Source organism: Heloderma suspectum, chromosome 1 (assembly GCF_057233095.1).
Source record: "Heloderma suspectum isolate Gila_16-S chromosome 1, 16-S_ref, whole genome shotgun sequence".
Lineage (NCBI taxonomy): Eukaryota > Metazoa > Chordata > Lepidosauria > Squamata > Helodermatidae > Heloderma > Heloderma suspectum.
In genome coordinates, this window is record NC_139458.1 from 339,014,268 (window position 1) to 339,039,097 (window position 24,830).

General features: G+C 40.3%; 1 protein-coding gene across 12 annotated transcripts in view; it reads right to left on the reverse strand.

Moving 5' to 3' along the window:
* Window positions 1-9,767: 9,767 nt before the first annotated feature.
* Window positions 9,768-24,830, reverse strand: part of BCLAF1 (BCL2 associated transcription factor 1) — a 32,142-nt gene continuing 17,079 nt past the window's right edge. For 3 of the 12 annotated variants that reach the window (XM_084827635.1, XM_084827634.1, XM_084827636.1), the window contains exons 7-13: window positions 21,743-21,848; window positions 19,243-19,327; window positions 18,152-18,327; window positions 16,857-16,968; window positions 13,857-14,003; window positions 11,515-11,721; window positions 10,968-11,398 (exon numbers count right to left, since the gene is read on the reverse strand). In XM_084827635.1, the coding sequence (XP_084683761.1) occupies window positions 11,393-11,398; window positions 11,515-11,721; window positions 13,857-14,003; window positions 16,857-16,968; window positions 18,152-18,327; window positions 19,243-19,327; window positions 21,743-21,848 (839 nt within the window). In that variant the 3' untranslated portion in view covers window positions 10,968-11,392. Of the gene's footprint in view, window positions 10,644-10,967; window positions 11,399-11,514; window positions 11,722-13,856; window positions 14,004-16,856; window positions 17,038-17,895; window positions 18,018-18,151; window positions 18,328-19,242; window positions 19,328-21,742; window positions 21,849-24,830 lie in introns of those variants that run through there. The other 9 variants (XM_084827632.1, XM_084827631.1, XM_084827633.1 and 6 more) reach the window with 7 other exon arrangements.

Consider the following 24,830-nt stretch of genomic DNA (forward strand, 5'->3'; position numbering starts at 1 on the left):
GTCATCAACTAAGCCACAGAGACGGAAAACCACAAGAGTCAGCCACATAATGGAAGCATTCAGGTTTGGTCGGTACACCAGGGATAGGCAGAAAGTTAGATCTGAATCTACTGGTATTGTGGGTGATTCACAGTAGATCGGCAAGGATTTTGAACTTCCAATGCCTTAGCAATAGGAGCAACAAAATGATTCTTCTCTCCCACCCCCCTAAATGATGTTGCTGAGATTTAAGAAAGATTGGGGTAACCAGGAGTTATTTTGTGTGTGGAAGGAAAATTGGGAGCACCATTCAGTTCTGGTACTTGGGATTCTTTAAGTGTATGCTGTTTGCACAAGGCTCCAGTTGGTTAATCTCAGGGTTTTAGTTAAAAAAAAAAAAAACACCAACAAAAAACAAAGATCCTGTAAACCTGAAGTCTGCTTACCCCAGCTGAACACTGTCATTCTAAGTCTAGCAGAAGGCACTGCTTTGGGCAGACAGCTAACTCCCCCCTTCCGAGCCATGATTATGGACTGCCCTATATACCCCCAGTTTGTTTCCTTTTAAATTATGCCCACCTACTCCCATCACCGAACATTATAGTCAACTCCTTTATTTTGATCACCGGCCCCCGAGTTCTAGTATCTCCTCCATTTGGCTTCATTTCAGCCTGAACCCATGCATATTTACTCAGAAGTACATCCAACTGAGTTCAGTGGGGTTTACTTCTGAGTAAATATGGATACTCACTGGAAAGAGGTGGCATGGGTACATAAGCGCTCTCTCTCGAATATCAATACACACACACATACCTTTCTCTCCCTTTCCCCTTTGAGGGGAAATCTTCATTTTTCACAACTATTCAACTTTCTTTCTCTCCCATCCCCTTTGAGGCCTCCTGGCTGTAGAGCTGTTCACTGCCACTTCATATCTCAAATCTGCTCTCCCTTCGTAGTGCCCCCTTGCAGGTAATGTGTGTCAGCTTTAGATCTTTCCCCCTATCGGGGCGGGGGGGGGGGCATATACGATGCACACCTTCTATACGCGGCCCTGTGGATAATATACGTGTGGAAGTTTTGCTGTTCCGTTTTCCAACAGGTACAGCATCAGCTTGATCATTGACAACACATTTATACTCCCAGCAGTGGAGCGCTGGGGTGGAAGAGGAGAAATGTGTGACTTCACAAATGCAAGTACAAAAAATAAGAGAGCTAGCTATATACCCCACCTACGTAGTTTGACTATACTGCTTTTAGTTCATACCGTTCACTTTGATTTTTAGTTTGTTGAGAATTGCCTGAGGGCAAAATGGTAGCATAAAAATGGCTTTACTGATATAGATACTGGGAAACCTAAGAGCAGTGCCATCACAGAAAATCGTTCCTTCTCCAGATTGATCTTTGTACAGGGGGAAATGCCGCATCGGTGGTTTGCTCTGTTTTCAGCATTACATTATTGGCTACTGCTATAATCCCCTCCCTATAATCTGAGCCTGCTTCAAGTGTGCAAACTACCACCTAACGTTGTGCCATCTCATGTTGGTTCTTCCAGATGCCAAGAAATTACACCAAGATGCAGCCTCTTTTTCTGTGTGCAGTAGTACGGGACATGGTACTATTGACAGTATCACCAGTGGTACCTTAAGTCCATCCACACACATGGATGGACTTAAATTCACAAAAAAATCATATACCCAATAGCTACTGGCGTTAAGATTGTTCAAGAGGCCAAAAAACCGGTTCCTTATTCGAGCTGGATCGAAAACTCATATGGCCCCCAAGTTTTAAGAATATTCCCCTCCCCCACATTTGAGTTCACCCTTTTTTAATTGTTTTTAAACTGGGGTGTGTGTGACTCCATGAGCCATTTACTGCAAGTTTGCTGCGCTGGGAGGTTGTTTGGGGCATATGACATCATGGCCATCACACAGCCATCCCGGAGATTTTCACGGAAAAAACAGTTCTGAGACTTTGAATCTGATTGTTTGCCTTAATTCAGCTTCTCTGTGCTTCTGTTGTGGTGTGTACCAGCCCTCTGCATTTACTTCAGCACGATAGCCCTGTCCAGGGATGTGTCTATCAACTGGCTGTGACCTCACTGACCCTGGTCAAGGAGTGTTCCCCCAGTGTTTCCCCTCCCTGTGTTTCCCTAATGTTTCTGCCGTTTTCCAGCTGGCCATTCAGGAGTCCTGAGCTACCTCATGGTATTTACTTCGCCTTGCCTACCACTAACCTCTGGCGGCCATTCCCCCAAAAGTATAGGTGTACTCTGCTCCGCAGCCTCTACCTCAAAAAAAAAAATCCCCCTAAAAGTGCAATATCGAAATAGTGTATTGCTGCTCCATCATGAACCCGAAGTAATCGCTCCAGTTTCACCAACCACAGGTCCACCCACCCAGTGGGGTGGGTGGACAGAGTAAAAAAAGGTGGGGAGACCAATGAGTGACACTTGCTTCCTGCCCCTGTCCAGGCTCTGGACTGCTACATTATGAATGCTCCCATAAACCAGAAAGGACATTACTGCGATAAAGCGGAAATGGGATTATACATAACTGAGAAACTACAGAACATCAAAGAACCTCTCATATTACCACAGTAGTGGGGACACTCAATCACTTTAGCTAGCCTGGTTTCAATCATTAATATCCCCCCCCGCCCAACTTTCTGTGCATGCTTACTCAGAAGTAAGAAATATTTGACGGTCTGTAGTTTGTTATGTAAAATTAATTCTCCACTTTATTGCAGTAATGATCTTGCCTTCTCACTGGAATCAGGGGGAGGGAGAAAGGGAGGAAAAGGGTGTGCATGGAAGTAATAGGCAAAAGTGAGCACATGGAGGAAAATGGGGTGGAGAGCAGTAACTCCACAGCAGATTGCTGGGATGTGGTGAAATTGGGATGGGAACTAGAAATGGGGAACATTGCAATCCTATGCATCTATACTCAGAAGCAAGCTCTGTTGGGTTCAATGGCGCTTCCTCCCCTGTAAGTGGGTTTAGAATTGCAGCCAACATCTCCCAGAGTTCTGAGAAACAAAAATAGGAGTTGTTGTTGTTGTTATTGTTATTATTGAGAATCCCTTCCAAAACGGGCAAGCTGAAATCTGAGCTTGAAGACTGAATTTGAAGCAGAAGCTCTGGAGGACTGGGTTCACAAAGTATTCACATTCAGATTTCAGCTTGCCTATTTTGGAAGGGATTCACCTTCTCATTGTCATCATCAAATGTTCATCTTAAACTTGCCACCTATGTAAGAACTGAATTAGTCCTGCATCACAAAGCACATACCGTTTTCTTTTTAACGAGTTGTCTTCAAATCTGGCAAGTCCTTCCTTGTTCACTGCTTTGCTCAGTCCACAAATCGGAAGCACTTTGGGTGGGTGCTTGGCAGATTGTACCACAATACCAAGGCTTTCATCCTCCCCCATCCAGACCTTTGTTTTAAGCCCAAACAGAAATCGGAGGATGCCATTTCAGGTTTTGCTGATCACTGCAATTATTCTTCTGTTTTTCCATGGCTCAGATGTTGTGCCCTACACCACTCTACTTTCCACTGTGTAACAGAACTTTCTACTAGGTCACTGGATTTTCACCAGTATGTAGGGCGTTTCCAATCAATTTGTTCTTTTTTCATGTGGTTTTATTGAGTATATGGTATTTTTACAAGGAAACATCAGCTCTCTCCCTCTCCTGCTTCAGTAATGATAACCAATCCCAGGAAATACAAAGTCCATTTACAACATCTTTATGTCCAGGTCATTTATCGTCAACTGTCTCTTCATGGAACAGCACAATTGGTATCACCAGGGCAATGAAGAAAATAGGTGGGGAAGAGTGGGTAACCAGGAAGAACAGGAGAGTGTCCTGGTGACTGTGCAGGTAATCAGTAGCCAATAATGTTTAATTAAAAGTATTCCCCAAAACAGATTCCAGACTTTCAACTATTTGTAAACCTGGTAGCCTTTTATAAACAAACTGCTCCCTAAAAGCCCAATTAACCATTCCAACCACCAGCTTTGGATTTTAGGGAGTTTCTTGTTTTCAAACGCATAGTACTAGATGTGCAGTAAGTACATACACGAGAACCAAGCTCGTTAAAAGTCAGTCAACACCCACACCTTTTGTGAATGCCAAGAAACAAGAAATTACTTCAAACCAAAAATGTCCTGGGACCATAATATGTGAGTAAAATAAGGCACATTTTCATCACATCTTTAGAAATCTGAGTTGGCAGGAGAAATTGTCATAAGAACCACAGAAGACCAACAGATAGGCAAGACAATGATTTTGTTGTTATACTCGGTCTTAGATGCAAGTCTAATGATTATTTAGGTTATTTCTTTCAGTGCTTATGGAAGACTCAATTCTGAGCTCCACTTAAAAGAATAATTCAGTGCTTGCTTTCATTACATAACGATATAGAGGAAGTATAGTTTTAGATAGGTTCTTGATGATTAGAACCTTAACAATAGTGGGTTCATCTGAAAAAGAGCAGGCATATGGTCCACAGGTGGTGCTTAATCAAATTTGGAAATAGTGTTTTGCCATTTATTAGCAGAGAGATCACATTTGACCATACTTCCTCAAAATATAATTTTAAATGTTGGGAGTTAAATAAATGAGACAAAGCCATAATAGTGATTTTCCAGTAAGATGCTTCCCCGGCCCCCTCCTGAAAGTCAAGTTGCAGTTAAATCAAATGGGTGAATTCTGGTACATAAAAGCATCAAACTGAAATGTGCAAGCCAGCCTTCCCCAAGTTGGTGAACTCTAGATATTTTGGACTTCAACTCCCATCAGCCCCAGCCAGTACACTCAATGGTCAGGAATGCTGGGAGTTACAGCCCCAAGTATCTGGATGGTACCAAGTTGGAGAAGACTGCTGTAGTCCAGTTTCTTCTACACAGCTCTTACATAGGGTTGTATCCAATTTGTGTCCATCCAACAGCAGAACGGACACTGCTGGTGGAATGGATTCCCCCATACCCTGCAGTCCCTCTCATGCTCCCTAAGTCTTCTCCAGAGAGTTTGGGGACCCTCCAGAGCAGATAGGAGGGGGGACAGAGCAGAGGGAACTCAGAATGTACAAGTTTGATAGTCTAGGATTAATTGTATGCAAGGACCCCCCCCCCCCCGTGTATAGATAATGCTGCCAATGTTGCAAACCTATGCTACTCTTTTAAACAGATGACAAAGCTAATCCATCTTGCTTGTTTAGAAGAAGCACTGGCTGCCATCTAAGAGCTTATAAAAGTAAAATGCTGTATGATCCTTGTCAAGAATAAGAACTCCCCCTTTCAACTCATTATAATTTTGATAATGAGATATGTGGTCATTTTATCATCCCACAGAAAACTGCAAGCGCCTAAAATTTATGAAAGTAGGTAATTTGCAGTTACATACAGCTCTATAATTAAAATAAACAAACAAGGCAAGAATTCATTTTAATTATGTTAACGTTAATCCAAAGAGAAAAAACTAATGTCTGCCAGTATTTAAAATCTAAGGTTATCTTGAGTAACAGCATGTCTGTATTAACCTATGGAATTTTATTAAGTTGTTTTAGTACTTAAAACAAGTTTTTATTTAATTTTATCTTTAGCCCATTTAAAAGTCAATTATTAGTGTAATAATTATTAGAAGACAGTTCCTGATTGAAATAATTCTTATTTATCCCAACTGATCAAGTAGCCAGACAAGGCTCCAAACTCTGATGCACTGCAACCATTGAGGTATAGATGACAGAGTGCTAGACAGAAACTCTATTCAGGCATTATATAGTTACCTCAACACGTAAGCAGAGCTGGGCATGCCCGGAGTAGCTCCACCTACAGTGCCACACACATCACGTAGCCCCTCCCTGGCACCTGTGTGTACAGCACAAACATCTTCAGGGAGGGGCCTTCACATGTGGCATATACTCCTGTATGCACGGAGGCTTTCAGGCAAGCCAGATGTCTGTGCTATCAGGGTTCCTGCTGATGTGGAAGCCTTCATGTGTACAGCTGTATGAGCGAAGAACCCCTCCCTGTAAATATTCCTGCTGTATTCATGTGAAGGAGCTTGTGTGGCGTTGCGGAGAGCCACATGGTGTAGTCCCATCCCCGCTCACAAGTTGAGGTGAGTTATTTAAATAACTCCTGAACAGAGCTAGGGTTAACGTCACATCATCTGCAAACTGCATCACTTTACATCCTTTATTCACTACCCTAGATTATCCTCCTTAGCCCTGATTGTACATGCTAATGCAAATGTCAACATTCGCGCTGAGGGCACCTTGTCTGGGGCAGCTCAGGATTTCATGGCCTCCATGACGACCATGGGACTGTCCCAACATGTCATCAGCCCGACACATGTAGTGGGGCATACTCTAGACTTAGTTTTCGCAACTGGACATGGAGATGGTGGCCTGAAGGTGGAGGACTTTGCATCAGTCCCCCTGTCATGGTCAGATCATTACCTGCTGAGGTTTAGACTTACAACAGCTTTTCCCCTCTGCAAGGGTGGAGGACCTATTAAGATGGTCCACCCCCAGAAGCTAATGGATCCAGATGGTTTCCAGAGGACTCTGGGCAGGTTTTCAGCTGATATGGTAGGCTCTCCTGTCAAAATCCTAGTTGATCTGTGGAATGCAGAAATGACCCAGGCAGTTGACAAGATTGCTCCTGAGTGCCCTCTGAGTAGAGCTCGAACTGCTCTGTGGTATACCCCAGAGCTGAGAGCAATGAAACAAAATAGGAGATGGCTTGAGTACAGATGGAGAAAAACTCCTAGGGGATGCAATCGAATGCTGGTATGTGCCTACGGTAAAGTATATTCAGGGGCAGTGAGGGTGGCAAAAAACCATCATCTTGCTGCCTCTATTGAATCTTCTATTTGCTGCCCAGCGGAGCTTTCCAGAGTTCTCCGGGGGCTATTTCATGCCGGCCCTAAGGACACTGTAGATCCCTCTGAGGCCCGCTGTAATGCATTTGCTAGGCACTTCCAGGATAAGATCTCTTGCATCTGCCGGGAGGTGAATCTGGTGAGGTATCCAGAGCATAGCCTTGCCCTGTTCTCCTGGATGAGTTTCAGCTGGTACAGCTTGAGGATGATGACAAGTCGCTTGGACCGGTTTGTAAAACCACTTCCGTATTGGATCCTTGCCCCTCTTAGCTGATAAAAACTAGCAGAGAACAGCTGGCTGGTCCAGGGAGGTGATTAATGCCTCTTTACAAGAGGGAGTGGTCCCGGGCCACCTCAATGAGGCAGTAGTGAAACCACTCCTAAAGAAACCCTCCCTGCACCTGGAAAATCTTAGTAATTTTAGGCCAGTGGCAAATGTTCCTTTCCTGGGCAAGGTTCTTGAGCGGGTGGTTGCCAACCAGCTCCAGACACTCTTGGATGAGACCAATTATCTAGATCCATTTCAGTTGGGGTTCAGGCCAGGTTTTGTCATGGAAACAGCCTCGGTCGCCCTGTATGATGACCTATGTCAGGAGAGAGACAGGGGGAGTGTGACCTTGTTGATTCTCCTTGATCTCTTGGCAGCTTTCGATACCATTGACCATGGTATCCTTCTGAGACAATTGTCTGAGCTGGGAGTAGGAGACACTGCATTGCAGTGGTTTTGCTCCTACTTGGAGGGTTGGCTCCAGAAGGTGGTGCTTGGGGAACATTGCTCGGCCCCATGGATTCTCCAGTACGGGGTTCTACAGGGGTCAGTTCTGTCCCCCATGCCATTTAACATCTACATGAAACCGTTGAGTGCGGTCACCAAGAGTTTTGGGGTGCATTGTCATCAGTATGCTGATGACACACAGCTCTATTTCTCCTTTTCATCTTCTTCAGGTGAGGCTGTGGATGTGCTAAATCCGTGCCTGGCTGCGACAATGGACTGGATGAAGGCTAATAAACTGAAACTCAATCCAGACAAGACTGAGATGCTGTTGGTGGGTGGTTCTTCTGACTGGATGGAGGGTGCACAACTTGTTCTGTATGGGGTTGCACTCCCCGTGAAAGAGCAGGTTTGTAGCTTGGGGGTTCTCCTTGAGCCATCTTTGTCACTTGAGGCTCAGATGGCCTCAGTGGCATGGAGTGCCTTCTACCAACTTCGGTTGGAGGCCCAGCTACGTCCCTATCTGGACAGGGATAACCTGGCTTCAGTTGTCTATGCTCTGGTAATCTCCAAGTTAGATTACTGCAATGCACTCTACATGGGGCTGCCTTTGAAGATGGTTCAGAAACTACAGCTCGTGCAAAATTGATAACGGGGACCAGAAGGTCTGAACATACAAGACCAACTCTGGCCTGCTTGCACTGGCTGCTTGTATGTTTCTGAGCTTGACTCAAGGTGCTGGTTTTAACCTATAATGCTTTACATAGCTTGGGACCACAATACCTGACAGAGCGCCTCTCCTAACATGAACCTACCCGTTTACTATGCTCAACATCTAAGGCCCTCCTCCGGCTGCCTACACCGAGGGAAGCTCAGAGGATGGTGACAAGGGAGAGGGCCTTTTTGGTGGTGGCCCCCCAATTATGGAATGATCTCCCCAAAATTTGCCTGGCGCCAACGTTATCTTTTCGGTGCCAAGTTAAGACCTTTCTCTTCTCCCAGGCATTCGGCCGCATATGGTAAGTTTTAATCAATCCTGGAATGTCTTATGGTTATGGTTGTTTGCTTTTGAGATTGTTTGAAGTTGTTTTAGATATGTTTCTTTTGTGTATATTGTGTGTTCATGTGTTTATGTAAATGGTTTTTAATCTCTGTATATTGTAGTTTTAATGTTTTTAATCTTTGTATACTGCCCAGAGAGCTATTGGGCAGTGTGGGAATGTAATTAGTAGTAGTAATAGCTCCAAGTGAATCCACACAAAACGAGAGACAAAGGACAGCCTTGATGTGTTCTTCCCTACAAAGCAAAAGCTGCTGGCACCAATCCATTGTCCAAAGAATTACACAAATTTCAGTCCATTTAATAAACCTCTCAGACAAGCCAATTCTTCCAAGAGGATAAAGTAAATACAGCAGCCAATAAATTTTGTCAAATGCCTCCTCAGCATCAAGTTCAAGGCCCGCTACCGGACCATCCCTTTCCCCAGTGGTGTGTGTGTGTGTGTGTGTACACACACACACACACACACACACACACCCCATATCATCAAGGAGACTGATATAATCCATACCTTGCCTACGCCTTATAAAACTAACCCATTGATGAATGAAATCAGAGAGTATGTTTTGCAAACTGAAAGACAACACAAGAGAGCCCAAATTTCAAAACCCATATGAAGGAGTGAGATCAGCCTATAGTGTGCAGTCCAATGGACCCTTGTCTGATTTAATAACTAAAACTGTAGCCTCAAGCATGGAAGGAGGAGGCAACTAGTTTCCATAGTTTTTCCAAATGCCATTTGTGGCTTCAACATGTGGTAGCTACAGTGATGAGGCCACTAGCTTTCATGATGGGGATCATAATTTTTATATCATAGTTTTGCCTGTGAAAATTGGGTAACTATTACTGCTAAACACTGATACAGATGTACTTCACAAATTGTCATTATGATAATGGAGGTGCCACAGGTTTGTGTCCAAGGACAATGCTTTGCATGTATAGGTGTCATTCAGTCCACTATCTGACAACAGGGCTAAGAAAGATGCTATCCCAAATCATTGGGAAGCTGGTGGCTGTCAGGGTAGACATTACATAATCACTGTTTTGATTTAGTGTAAAGTAGTTCTTCCCTGTCCTGCTTGCTCTCACAGGCTATCAAAATGAATAATGACACTACTGCATACTAAGAACTTACTCTTGAAATTGCACCACCTTGTATTTCAGTACTCAGCTTTACTTCAACAACAGTTCAAGCATTAACAAGAATTAAAAAGATTGTTAAAGTAGTAACTCTTCAAATTTTAACTTACACAGAACGAGCTTGATCCAAGTTACTCTTTCAAAATATTGTTTTTAAATATCAAAATGGAATGTCAGACTTTCTTCCTAAAATCTTTATAGCTTAAAATTAAATGTATGTCTAGCATAACATTTCTCTGACATGTTTTGGATCTGTAATAACAGTCTCATGTCCTTTTAGAATTTTCACATCTTTATTCCATTGAAGACTGAAAACATCATGGAGATATCCCACTGGTAAAGTTATTTATCTGAAGAAAACCCACAGAAAAGACTATTTTACAAACTGGGAAAAAAGATTGATACAATTGGTAGCTGGATCAATATTGCCATGAATATCCTGGCTGACACTTTCACCAGATGTCAATGAGTCTTCGTTAATGTTCTTGCAGTAATAATGTCATTTCACACTTGTTATACAAGCTGCTTAAATGTTATAAATGGATAGCATCTAGTGTTTTACATAAGACTATGTTTATTATGCATGTATACTCTGAAACAACACACTGAAACATGCTTGTATTAAAGGTAATTTTTCACTACAATTTACCTCTTTTTGTCGTATGCCTAAAGGTTTGGAATGTAGGACAAGTCTTCTTGTAAGAAAAGAGTGTGCAGAAGGTCAAGCTACTTTTAGTGCTGTTGCACAAACAGTTGAGGCATTTCCCCATTAGGAGTAAGGGTATGTGGACGGAGAAACGTAGCACCTGTTAAACTACAGCTCTACTTGTCAGATCTAGATCTGTTCAGAAGAGAACTCCCATCGTGTTCTAGAAATGTGAATGCATGAAAGAATTAATAAGATCCCAACACTGATTTGTATAACCTCCTACTTACACTCATTCTTCAGAAAATGGGATATAAAGGTAGCAAAGTACTCCGGTTCTCAAACCTGAGCAAGAGTAAGTTTTGTGAAAACAGACTGCAAAAGTTAATCTTGCAGGCCTGTTCACATATTGACACAATTAATTAGGTGGCTGAATTAAACAAACATCAGCATTCCACCCCAAATCAGACCAAGTAATATTACACTACAATTTAAACATAAGCCACACAAACAAAAATTTCAGGAAAATACTAACTCCAGCATAGAATTGAGATTTAGTACAGATTTATTTTAAAATGCTGCCTCAAGATTTAAATGTGCAGACCTAAGGTTTACTTCAGAATAAAACACAGCTGTGCAAGGGGCAATGAAGTACAACTGTCAGGGTTTTGACCATATCTTTTGGACAAAGCAAAGTTACACTGCTTATAACAGTAAACAGTTTAAAAAGTTGATCATAACAAATAGTACTGTACTTTTTCTATTTGCTTTTGTAGAATTGTCAACAATTACTATAGTGAGACTGCGAAAGTATTAAAACAAAAACAGAAACAAAACCAAAACCAAAACTAAGCTACTCTCCAACAGTAAAATTTAAGTAAAATGCTTACATTCATTTGATGACAAGTCATATTAAAAATGCGGTGTAGATGGCGCATAGGGTTTTTCAGCTGGAACTGGTGCTCAAATTAATTATTCCTGTACAACAGAAGATGTAAATATTTGCACTATTACATTACAATATTTTAAGCCATTTAAAATTCAACTAACAATACATAAGGAAATTTAAACTGTAATCCACCAGAAGTACCTACCTTTTCATCTTTGCGTCTCTCCTTGTCTTCACTTTCCATTGTTTCTTCTTCATCTTCTACAAGCCCATCCCCTTGGTATTTGTCATGCGTCCACTTTGGACTGCTACCTGATTTTTTGAAGTTGAATCTTCCTCTGCCACGCTGGAAAATGCCACGGCCTCTTCCTCTTTTAGCCCAGTAATCTACGCCATCATCTCTGTCGTCATGCTAAAGTAAACATGGATTAAACAAGGAAAATGAAGAGTCTAACATACTTTATTGGGAGATGTTTTTAAAGACGAGTCTCAAAGTACCTGCTCTATCTAGCTGATAATTGTAGTTGAATTGTTGTTCTTAATATTCTGCAGCATTCAGACATATGAAGTTGCCTTATACCAAGTTAGATCATTGATCAATCTAGCCCAGTATTGTCTACTTGTTTGGCCAAGGCTCTCCAATCCAAGTGGTTAAGGCAGAGGACTCTCCCATCCCTGCTACCAGAGATTGTTTAACTTGAGATGTCAGGGATTAAATGTAGACTCTTATGTACATAAAACACATGTTCTACTACTGAGCTAAATGTCCTACTTTAACGAATCATTGATTTGATGGGACAGAGCTGAAGTATCTAGATGCAAAGCCAAGTATCTTAATCCTTCTTTATACAGACTTCTAAAACCCTCCTTGTCTGATTCAATATAATTTGTCTGTGTTCCAATTATTTTCCTTACAGCTCCTGATTTTCTGGTACTAGTTTATGAAATATAAAAAAATGTACTGTTTGAAATAAATGTTTTATATTCTATTTTCTGAAAAGTCACTTGGCAGATCTTGCAACATGAAAACTCAAAGGAAACTAAACATGTCAACCATATCATTCCCTCTATTTCCAACTTTCAGGCATGTGTGCTGTGCTTATATAACAAAAATGATACCTTCCATGCACAAGAGGTAGGAATCAGAAGACTTGGGGGAACATGGAAGTTCTAGAACACCCTCCCCCAATATGGTGCACTCCAGATGTATTGAATGACAATGCTCTGGCTGGCTTTGTTCTCAATGCAAATACAGTTAACAAAGAGCAAAGCCTAATTTTCACTCCAAATGCTGGGATCAAATCGGTAGAGGACACGACACCAGTGGGTGTCCCTGAATGCATGCTGTTACTTTCCCATATGCACTGAATAGCTACCATTCATTCTTATGGGAAAAGTGCTTCACTTGGGGATGATGTTGCGGGTGGGGGAGGGGAATAAGTCTGCCCACCCCTTGACACTGAATGGCCTGGCTAACAATGATAAGGGCTGTGTGGGAGGCAGCAGTACCTCATCTTCCACCTTAAGAAAGCTATTCTATGACCATGGTGCAGGACAGTTCCTCTCCCCACCCCAAGAAACTAGAACTGGGCAGGAAAGAACAAGGCAATGAAAAGTATTGCCTCCCTTCCCAGCCCTATCCTGAACCCAGATCTGAGGGGCTGGGTTTGGGGATTGGGCTGTTTTACTTCCTCAGGGCCTGGAAACCATCTTTGATTTGAAAAAGCAGGGGTCAGAGCCAGATTTCAAAAGATGGCCTGGTTCAGCCCTTGCAAGAATGGTGGCAGTGATGGCTGGGAAGGTGGAGTGCACTGAAAGGATCAAAAATTTCCATATGTTTCTGTATTGATCAAGTTGTTGGTAATTTTGGTATTATTTCATTTATAAAGATAAAACAAATAAAAATGTATTCAAAAAAATATTTCCATATCTTTCTGTTAATCAACCTTTACCTACTTCTAAAGAACGACAACTACATCAATCAATAAAGTGGCACTTCAAAATTACAACTGGCATTATGCAAATCATGTGAACAGGATAACTTTTTTTAAAAAAAATCCCTCTATTCAACAAAAAGTGATGGGGCTATTATTACTTGTTTTTCCCACAGCTCTGAGGAAAGCCCAAACCCTCACACTTAACAGATATTAAATTGAAATTTACTAGAGAAAAAAGTATTTATAAAATTGTATACTGTAGCCTACACAAACTATATCTTCTAAGCAATCTTCTCTTCCCCACTAACAGCTTAAGCAACCTGGTACCCTCCGGATGTTTTTGACTACAATTCCAATCAGCTGCAGAGATTATGGGAGCTGTAGTACAAAAATCTGGAAGGCACCAGGATGCCTACCTCTTCTTCTAAAGCAAGCCATTTCCTAACAGTTTCTGCAAATGGATATAGAAGCACAAGTTCTGATGCTCCCTGTATAGGACACTGGTAAGATTCTTGAAATGACAGAAGTAGCTTTAGATATTGCCTCCATAAAATTTGCTTATAAAGACAAGCTTTTAGAAAAGATGCATGCATAACAGTATAGCACCCACCAAGAAGTATTTCTTGCTTTTTGGGGTATATTCAGGATCCCATTCCTCCTCCTTCGGTCTCTTTTGAAAAGTAGTGTTTGAGTTGCTGGGACCAGTATTTGTTCCAGCAAACACGCCTCTGGCTCTTCCTCTGCCCCTAATTCGAAACTGATTAACCAAAGCATTTATGTATTTAATAAATTATGTATTCAAAAGCAAATAATAAATTCCTAATGCATTAACTAAAATGCTTTGTTATTCTTCAGGTACCACCACACACAACTGAAGTGTTAAGAATCAATGTGCAGAAGTTTACAGCCACTTTAAAGTAATGGCATTCAGTCTCGCAGAAGAGAATTTATGTATGGGAGGGGAGAACTGGTTTACCTAAGGCACACACTTTCGAAAAGTAGTATTTGAAAATGAAAAATTTCAGATTTCTAGAGGGATGGATCCAGCAAAAGCCTTTTGTATATGGAAGAGTTCCTTCCATAAGCGGGAGACTTTTGATGAAGCAGTTTTTCCACTGGCTGAACGGGGGAAGAGGTGATCTTTGTCAGTTCCTCCCTCCCTGAGCAGTCCCTCATGCTCCGCAGGGTTGGGAGACCTTCCGGAACAATGGAGGAGGAGGTGCTGGGGCCTGCAGAGGGATGTTCTGGAATGTTCTGAGCAGAACTCCACTTAGGGATGCTCCAGCCGGTGGAATAAAACACTGAACTCAACCCAATAACATTTGCTGATTCCTCCAGTCCTCTTAAAAGTACAGCTAAAAGGACTAGATTTGAGGAATGGAGAAATCAAGCACCTGTGTTTAGAAGTTACTGCTGTTTGAGTGCACATGTTGCAATTAACAATAATAATGATCTGGTGGTCTAGAATATTCAACAGAAAAAGCAAGAAGAGAGAGAAAGGAGCTGGAAAGAGCCTAGTAAACGTAATGTATTTTAACTGAAGTAGACACAGAGACTTAATTGGAAAATACAATACCTTCAAATAACTGTTAACTGAAGTAGTATTTTAAACACAATCCTGAAACCCATTTCTAAATGCTGGCAAGGCAAGATCCACCGTTCTGTCTAATTTATAGTTTCTTTGTCACTTACACAGGCTCTCTTATAACAGGGACTAGCCCAATGCTGATTGTACAAAAAATATTAGATACTGGTATATTGAGTCAAAGCCACCATCTGAAGTATGCATCCAAATTAAGTAACTACTATGAAGATCTTGGAAACTGGACCTCTATAACACTATTAAAAGATTAAAATATTATAGAATAGCATTGAGGAGGTGAAGCAGGATGTGGTAGAGCAACTGCTATCAGAAAGCAAAGACTGAAGTGAACAAGATGTCTGAAGTGTTTGTTCTTAAATGTATGTACTTAAAACCCACAGGCTATAGAGAATTTGCACATGGCAATGCAGACTAGGACACATGCATGACATTGTATCCGAGTCCACTCAGATCATGTGAAGAAAACAAATCAAACATTTTAGCAGAGCTTCCAAGTTACCACTGAATCATCTTATCCCCCAAATTTTTTGCTACCAAGCAGTAGTTAAAAATATTGAACACATAACACAATAATGATATCCAGTTCCAATTCCATTTTTCTGGGTAAACCTCTATGGTTTTACAGTATGTTGCTTCATATATCGCAGCATGTACTGTCATTCCAGAACTGGAAGGTTATATATCTCCTTTATGTTGTTTATACTTGTATAATTTTCTATGTCAATCTTACAAATATTGTTTGTTTACAAATCCAATCATACCAATTTCATGCAATCCCCTAAAGTACTTTATCCTAGTCTAGGTACTCTTAATAAATCATCAAATTCTACAGGAGGGTTTTAGTTAACCTAGTCAATTCCTAATACACAATAAAAGCATAAGCACTGAAGCTCAAGAAACCTGATAGCCAAGATTTGTAATTTTTTGTAATTTTAGGGGCCTCAAAAGTTTGTCATTTGCAATTTCTGGACATTACTTAACTGTGACTATGTGACTCACAAAGTCAGCACCTTTCTTGTGGAGTTTGGACTGGGTACAACTAATTCCTTGCTAGATCCTGTCCGTACTGTTATGCAGGCAACAAAAACGCATCTTGCCCCTCTCCATCCTGAACTCCCCTGGCAATTTAAAGTGCATACAACTTCATGAAGTGCAATCAGTTATAGCCCAATTCCTATACATGCTTACTTAGGAGTAAATCCCACTGAACTCAATGGGACCTACCTCTGAGTAATAGGACTGCACTGTAAGACGATTTTAAGCTGTATACACATACCTGTCATACCAATGACATGTAAATGGAAGACTTCACTCCTAGTTTGTTTGCCATTGAATATTAAACCCCAGATTTCATTGTTCTGTGTCGTAATCATGTATTACCATGGTTAACTATGAAACACACACAGCTGATTTTTTTAAAGATACCACAAACACAGAAAAGTAAAACAAAGTTTCTATAAAAGGAACCATAAAAAATAAACAGCAAAAAGAAATATGAATAAATTAGTGCAAAAAGAAGCACAGATAAAAAGGAGGAATGCACGCAGCAGAATAGCTGTCTGTTTGATTAAGGACCAGAAATTCTGTTTGGGTTTTCAAACACACACAACAGATTCTTCTGTGACTATTCACAATCAGCTTTTTAAAAAGATTTAAAATAATTACTATCAAGCATTCGCAGAAGTTAATGGACAAAAAACAGCAGCAGACCCTGCAGGTAGGTTGAGATAGTTACTATACAGCTTTATGTTATTTTAAGACAAGTTACTATGCATCTTTTCGCTACTTTAAGCCAATCTTTATTTTACTATAAATATGTCCCTGTCTAAATGGAGATGGGACAGCACTTTTACATATCCACAAAGTTACATTCAAAGTAGGAGATGCTTCTGAATGAATTCTCCTAATGGCCCAGAATGTATAAAAACAACTGCACCCTGGAAATTGAATTCAGTGGTGATAATTACTATGACTTAAAAAATCATGAAAAGTATGGAGGAAACTCACAAATGTGCCTCTCGGTCTTCCAACTCCTGTAAAACCTGGGTATTCTTTCTGCTCGTGATGAGGTTTAAATTCTTCGTCTCTTTCTTTCTTGCAGTCCTTGTCTTCTCGGGAACTGGATGAGGAGGAAGATGGGGAGGAAGTTGAGGAAGATCGAGAACGGTCTTGGTCTCTTTTTTGTTTACTGAAAAATAAGAAACCATACTGTTTGCTGTTGCATCCTATACAAATAATTTGTTTGCTGTACCCTTAGAAGCTATCCTGTCTTCTTGTTTGAAACTAATATGGAGTATTAGTAGATCATCCAGCTTCCATTATAGCTTTTTAATAGTTCATGGCACATTAGCTGCTAATGTTGCTAAACAAGGACAGTTAATTAGCTAGCAAAATTAATTCAATATACATACACACACACGATTTTCCATGGTTAAAAGAGAACGATAGGGGGAAATCCCTAAGGATAAAATTTCTAAAGTGATACTATTTCATCTGTTTTTCACATCTTACCAAGAAGTAAAAAATTGGTATTCCCTTTCCACTACACAGACACAAGATGCAAACTAATCAGCAACTGACAGTTGTGTAGAAATCAGTGTAAAAAAGCAAACAAGAAGTGCAAGTACATACATGATTACATAGTAGTAGAACAGGAAAATAATAAACATGATCTTCATATTCAACTTCCCCATAGCAAATACATTTAGCATTGATTTGACCATATTTAAATAATATTAGTACCAAACCCAAAAGGCAGATATACCTTATTACTGCTGCAAATACACATTGAATAAGTTGCTTTTAAAGACTAACCTGTTTCTTTGAGCCCACTGCCTGTCTTGAGAAAAACAACTCTTGCCAACCCCCCTTACACACACACGCACGCACGCACACACGCGCACACACACACTCTCACTCTAAGCCTATACTTCAGTAAAATGCTCATAATCTGGGTGTTATGAGTTGAAAAAGTGCGGAATCAAGCATAACGAACCAAAGTTCTTACACAAACTGTTTACAGAAATGTACTGCATTGAAGTCCAACCTCCTGATGTAGCCTGGATAATAGGACAGATTAATTTGTCATTTTTTTTCAGTGTTAGCTTGCTATTCCAAAGTTTTTGTCCTCATCCACCATAAGCCGTGTAAAAGACAAATACATTTTTGCTGTAAAACAAATAATTTTAATTGTTTAAATTTAGATGTTTGATTGTACAGTGAAAACTGAAAGCAATTAAGCTTACAATTACAAAAGTCTAATTAGAAACTAAAAACCTAGTTACAGGCGTTAAGCCTTTTACCTGTCATCTTTGTAAGGTTTATAATCCTTGTACTCTTTTGGAATTTTCTCCTGCTTCCTTGATCCACTGGATTCCCTGGAACCTTTAGAGTCTCCTCGTTCTTTACTTCGTTCTTTTCTACGACGGTCGATGTCATGTCGAAGATCAGCAGCATCACACTTTAATTTTTTATCTCCCTAGATGGAAACATTTCAGTGCAATATTTTACTACCCAAACCCATAAGAGTATCCAATAGGAAGAGATCTACCTCTTTGTTTTCAATCCAATGGATACTTTCCTGTAAGTAAGCCCAACTGAACACAGTGGGCCTTCCTTACAAGTAAAAATGCATAGGGTTCCCCTGTTACCTAACAATGCAAATGATAATATACTCCTATTCCCAACAGTACTTTTGCATATTTAGTAGGCTGCTTTTTCATAAAGGAAAGTAAACTTCCTGGCACTGAGCTACAAATCTGATCAAAACTTACTACTGCAAAAATAAAACAGACCTGCATTTTTTTTCCAAATGATCAACACTCCAATATAATTTCTTAACTCTATTACTAGAACAGCCTAAAGATATGTGTATTTCAGTTACTCCATGAAGGACGTTGGTAATTAATGGATTGGATCCAACCCTGGCATGAGTGAACGTCAACTCATGCAACAGGACTTCTGCTTATGCGGTGAGACATCCCCCTTCACCTGTTCCTCCCAGCAGCCCCCTCTTGTGTGCCCCCTCTCTGCTTTGGAGGGTCCCCACATAAGGGACTGCAAAGGGGAAAAAGGAGAAATCCATTCCGTCACTGGTTCCCTTCCATTGGCAGAACGACACCACTGGATGCAACCCAATGTTTTCTATTTATCTGGGGAAAATGAGTACAGTAAATCTTTTGTGCTAAAGTGATCAAATAACAATCAGTTGGCAAAAAGAGGTCGAATGCATCTTTCAAAAATGATTGTAACTAGGTCAGACCCAACACCACTTAAAGCATAAAAATATAATAACAGCATTTTTTAAAGGCGCCTTTGAGATACAGACTTGGATTCTAACTGCACTGGATGCTTTTAACTGAACTTAAAACAAGAATGTCAATTCAGAACCTACTTTCTGAGTTTCTTCTTTAAAGGCTCTCTCTTCTCCCGCTAAACGGGTATGCTTCCTCAGGGCACTTGGAGAGATGTCAATCCTCCTAAATGGAAGATTTTTAAAAGTAAGCATTATGGCTGCCAACATGCATCTGTCAAGTGGAAACACAAAAGAAGAAGTGCCAATTGGGCAGTCTAACATCAAAGCCATTTAGAAGTTAACATACACCTCCAAAAATGTATATATAACCATACAAATCAAAATATCAACACACAAGAGTGAACTTTAATGAACAGCAGTACTGAAAGCCTGGTAATGCAAGCTTTTCTTCCTGGAGAAATGCAATTGAGAAAATTTTAAACTAGAATGTTTAAATGCCTTTTACATTAAAAAAACAAAAAACAATGCACAACAAAAAATCATATGGAGTAAACTGGGCAAAATATTGTATCCAGTAAAAATCCAGTTAATTTGTCAGTTTCATCTTTCACAAATACATATAGCATAATGCCCATGTGTCCTACTTACATTTTTGAATACAGTGGACCCATATACCATATCACAAACTATATTTGCAACTTCCTACAGTTTGCCATTCGGTTCTATGAAGACCTACAACACCTTCTAGAACTAACACCAAACAAAGATGTCCTTTTCATCATAGGGGATTGGAATGCCAAAGTAGGAAGTCAAGAAATCACCAGGATAACAGGCAAGCATGGCCTTGGTGTACAAAATGAAGCAGGACAAAGGCTAATAGAGTTTTGCCAAGAGAACATGCTGATCATAGAAAACACTCTTTTCCAACAGCACAACAGGCGACTCTACACATGGACATCACCAGATGGTCAATATCGAAATCAGATTGATTATGTCCTTTGCAGCCAAAGATGGAGAAGCTCTATACAGTCAGTAAAAACAAGACCTGGAGCTGACTGTGGCTCAGATCATGAGCTTCTTGTTGCAAAATTTCGGCTTAAATTGAAGAACGTAGGGAAAACCACTAAACCATTCAGTTATGACCTAAATCATATCCCTTATGAATATACAGTGGAGGTGAGGAATAGATTTCAGGGATTAGACCTGATAGACAGAGTGCCTGAGGAACTATGGACGGAGGTCCGTAACATTGTTCAGGAGGCAGCAACTCAATCCATCCCAAAGAAAAAGAAATGCAAGAAAGCAAAGTGGCTGCCTGATGAGGCTTTACAAGTAAAGTTAAAATAAGTTAAATAAGTTAAATAAGCCCTGCTTATTTAACTTATATGCAGAGTACATCATGAGAAAGGCCGGGTTGGATGAATCACAGGTCAGAATTAAGATTGCCAGGAGAATTATCAACAACCTCAGATACACAGACGACACCACCCTAATGGCAGAAAGCGAAGAGGATCTAAAGAGCCTCTTGTTGAGGGTGAAAGTGGAGAGTGCAAAAGCTGGTTTGAAATTCAACATTAAAAAACTAAGATCATGGCATCTGGCCCCATCATTTCCTGGCATTTAGAAGGGGAAGAAATGGAAGCAGTGACAGATTTTATTTTCTTGGGCTCCAAGATCACCGCAGACGGTGACTGCAGCTATGAAATTAAAAGACGCTTGCTCCTTGGGAGGAAGGCTATGGCAAACCTAGACAGCATAGTAAGAAGCAGAGACATCACCTTGCCGACAAAGGTCCGCATAATCAAAGCTATGGTTTTCCCAGTAGCAACGTATGGCTGTGAGAGCTGGACTATAAGGAAGGCTGAGTGCTGAAGAATTGATGTGTTCGAACTGTGGTGCTGGAGAAGACTCTTACGAGTCCCCTGGATTGCAAGGAGGTCAAATCAGTCAATCCTAAAGGAAATCAACCCTGACTGCTCATTGGAAGGACAGATACTGAAGCTGAAGCTCAAATATTTTAGCCACCTAATGCAAAGAGAAAACTCCCTGGAAAAGATGCTGATGCTGGGAAAGACTGAAGGCAAAAGGAGAAGGGGACGGCAGAGGATGAGATGGCTAGATAGCATCACCGATGCAATGAAGATGAACTTGAGCATGCTCCAGGAGAGAGCGGAGGACAGGAAAGCCTGGCATGCTATGGTCCATGGGGTCACAAGGAGTCGGACACGATTTAACGACTGAACAACAACAACAGTTTGCCATACAAGTTTGCGATGGAAGAAACACACCTAAAGTCCCCCTGGGTCAAGGAACTAGTTCCACAGTCCTTTGGATCCAGGCCATAAAATTTAAAATTTCCTTCCCAGTATACATGATTACCATTCTATTGAATGAAAATAAAGCTGCTACATAAACATTTCACAAGTGTAAGCACATAGATCCACACATTTTCAACTATTAATGTACTTTAACAATTCATTAAGTACCACGACCAATGTGCTACTCAATTTTACTCAAGAATTTTTGCTACATTCCTGTTCCATGTTAAGTGAAAAACTTACATAACTAAGAAGTTATGTATCATTTGGTGAGTGGTATCTATCTCAGCTGTAGCAGAGAGAGTAAAGCAATACCACACCTGTGTATTTCAGGACTCTTTTGCCGGGTGCTATGTTCTTCAGTAGCCTTCTGATAAGCAGTGAACCTCTCACTTAGGGTCATTCCAGCTGACTTGAAATACTGTTCTGTTGGTTGCAGAGCACAAACACTGTCCAGTTAACTTAGGTACGTCTACATATCATACCAAACTAGGATGCAGAAGAGGTAAAGGAGTTGATAAAATATTCAGGACAAAGGTTACATTTTCCCACTTCTTTTTCAGCATACAACAGCGGCAGCCATCACATTTTACAATTTTCCTTAAACATATTCACTACTAGTACCCCTAAATTCGATAATTGTAACTGTTAATACGGGAGACAGTTGTTTATTCTGAGCATCTTTGTGTTTTACCCACAGGAGCAGAATACATTACTATGAGATTAATATGTGTAGAGGAAAATACAGTTTTAAAGAGAGCTGGTTCAGCATTTAAATTATTTGATGCATCTAGAGCTATGTATTCTTGATTATGCTGTCATCCTCTGCACACCTGTACTGGAATTAGCCCTCTTGAACTTAGCTAAACTTCTTTGCAAGCCAAGATACATAGGATGAAGCTACACAAGTTATTTCTTAAAACAAACACAATTTCTTCTTTTCAGACCGGAAGTATGATCCTAACAGCTGAATATATTTAAACATCTGGCACCTTGGCAAACATGTCAGCATATTTAAAGTTTCTTCTCTTTAAATCCAAGACCATTAAATTAGTAACACACTACATTTTGAAAGACCAGTTCAACAGATGTGTTTAAATGTAAAATAGAAAAATGCGTAAAATTATAAAGGACTATGAAATGTTACATATAAAGCAAGCTATCTGCTTAACAGGTCAATGTACATCTGTATCAACTTACCGCCCAACATCCAGCACATCTCTCATAACCAATCATTAAAACTTGATATGGCCACTACAAGGGTAGTGCCTCAATCATAATTCCATCAAACACAGGAATTTGAGCTAGCAACTCAGTTTTTGTGCCATTTTTGCCAGGAAGATAGAAGGTTCAACTTTGCCTGTTTGTGCATCTGTTATCTTTCAACAGCTATTTTACTTTTGTTACATGGATTTTGCCATTTCAAAACACATTCCAGGACCTAGTTGCAATGAAAAAGAAAACATCACTGGGCATTTTCAGCTCTATATAAGTGAAGAGCTGTTCAGTCTAGCTGCATTGCACCAATAATGTAAAATTACTACTATACCGTTACCAAAGCTTGATCCACAATGTTTTTGAAGTGTGTAGAAAAATTTTAAATACACTGGGAAGTAAATTATGCTTTAAACATATCAATAAATTGGCCACTCACTATTAGTTAAAATGGGTACATATCTGGTCATAGGTTATATATTATATACATACTGAAAACATTCACTTTAAATTAACTCTTCAGCTAATGTAATATCAGGGATTTCATAATTTGGTAAAACCTTTTATCAATTTAACTCTTAGTAAATAAAAAAATTGAGGTTATCTAAGAGTAGTATAAAACCAGTTAGCATTCCCACCTTTCCAAGCAAGTAGCTTGGGTAGGGCAGGAGGGGCGCTTACTAAAATATGGTTTGTAGTTTTTAATTTGGCAGAGATTAAAATGTGCAGAGGTTCAAGATGACCATTGCAACATATTTATAAACATACCACCACAAACTTAGGGTTGAATGCAAACATAGCCTTCCTTAAATAGAAGGCCTCCTCAGTGTCCATGGAAGGCTTTTGACCCAGCAGAAGGATCGGGGGGGGGGGATTTTCACTGATTCCCCCCTCTCTCTGCAGCCTCCCTCCACTGTTCCAGAGGGTCCTCCAACCTTCCAGAGCAGGTTTTTTGAGGGTGCAAGGGGAAAAGGGAATCTGCAAAGGTCATGCCCCCCCCCCCCCCAATTCCACCAGTGGGAGCATCCCTGAGCAGAACTCCATTCAGGGGATGCTCTTGCTTGTAAGAGCAAAGTCTGAATCCAAGACTAGATACCTAACATGCATAAAATCAACATTCTATCTCAGTCAAAATAAATCCTTTATTTAAATAAATAAAAACTCAATTGTCTGATCCTCCCTTGAGAACAACTGTAACTTTGAAGCCAGTACAGTGAGAGAAATAAGGCATTAGTAAAGAAATTTTAAGTAAATGAATTGGCATTCTCCTCAGAAACCTCTTTATACCGATCTTAGAAAATTACTACGTTCCACTTCGCATGAGTGTTAGGGATATCATCATTTAATCATCAGCATATCCATGTTCCTGGGATCCTTCACCATTTATCCCAATTATAATAAAACTAGCTGTTCCTTAAGAAAAAGAGAAGTAAACCAGGTAATATTGTTACTTGCCCAGCCTGAGTGATGGTGCCTTCCAATAAGTAGATTTGCCAGACCCTCTAGCAAATTATGATATATAAGTATATGAAGGTGGAAGAACTAGTAAAACATCTGCACATATCTGTAACGTTCAGGTAGGGGAGAGAACATAGCTCAGTTGTAGAGCACATGCTTTGTATGCAGAAGGTCCCAGGTTCTATCCCTGGCATCTCCTGTTAAAAAAAAGGATCAGCTAGTACATTATATGAAAGACCTCTGCCTGAGATCCTGCCAGTCAGAGGAGTCAATACTCAGATGAACAAATAGTCCAAATAGGTTAAAGGCAGCTGCTTATGTTTCCTTCCTAACTGCCTATTTCTTCAGAAAAATAATCATTCCATGACTGAAAACTAATATAAAACATCTGGTCAATTAAACATATTACAAAATTCAGCTGAATACATAGATATATGCTCCTGGCTGCTAACTGGAAATTTCCCCCCTCCAAACCCAGCTTGATTCAAATGTGTGCCAGAACAATAGAACTTCATAGCTGTACACTGGCTGAATTTGCATTGTCACACTAATCCATGGTTTAGCAAGATGTGCACAAGCCAGTGAGCCTCAACCTCACACGCTCTCCCCTCACCTTTTCTCCTTCCTTGCTTCAAGGAGGATGGTTCTGGATGCTTCCACTTTTGCTTTAAACTACAGTTCACTGTATTGTCTGGAATTGTGGTTAACACTATGGTTAGTTTCAACAAGCCAACT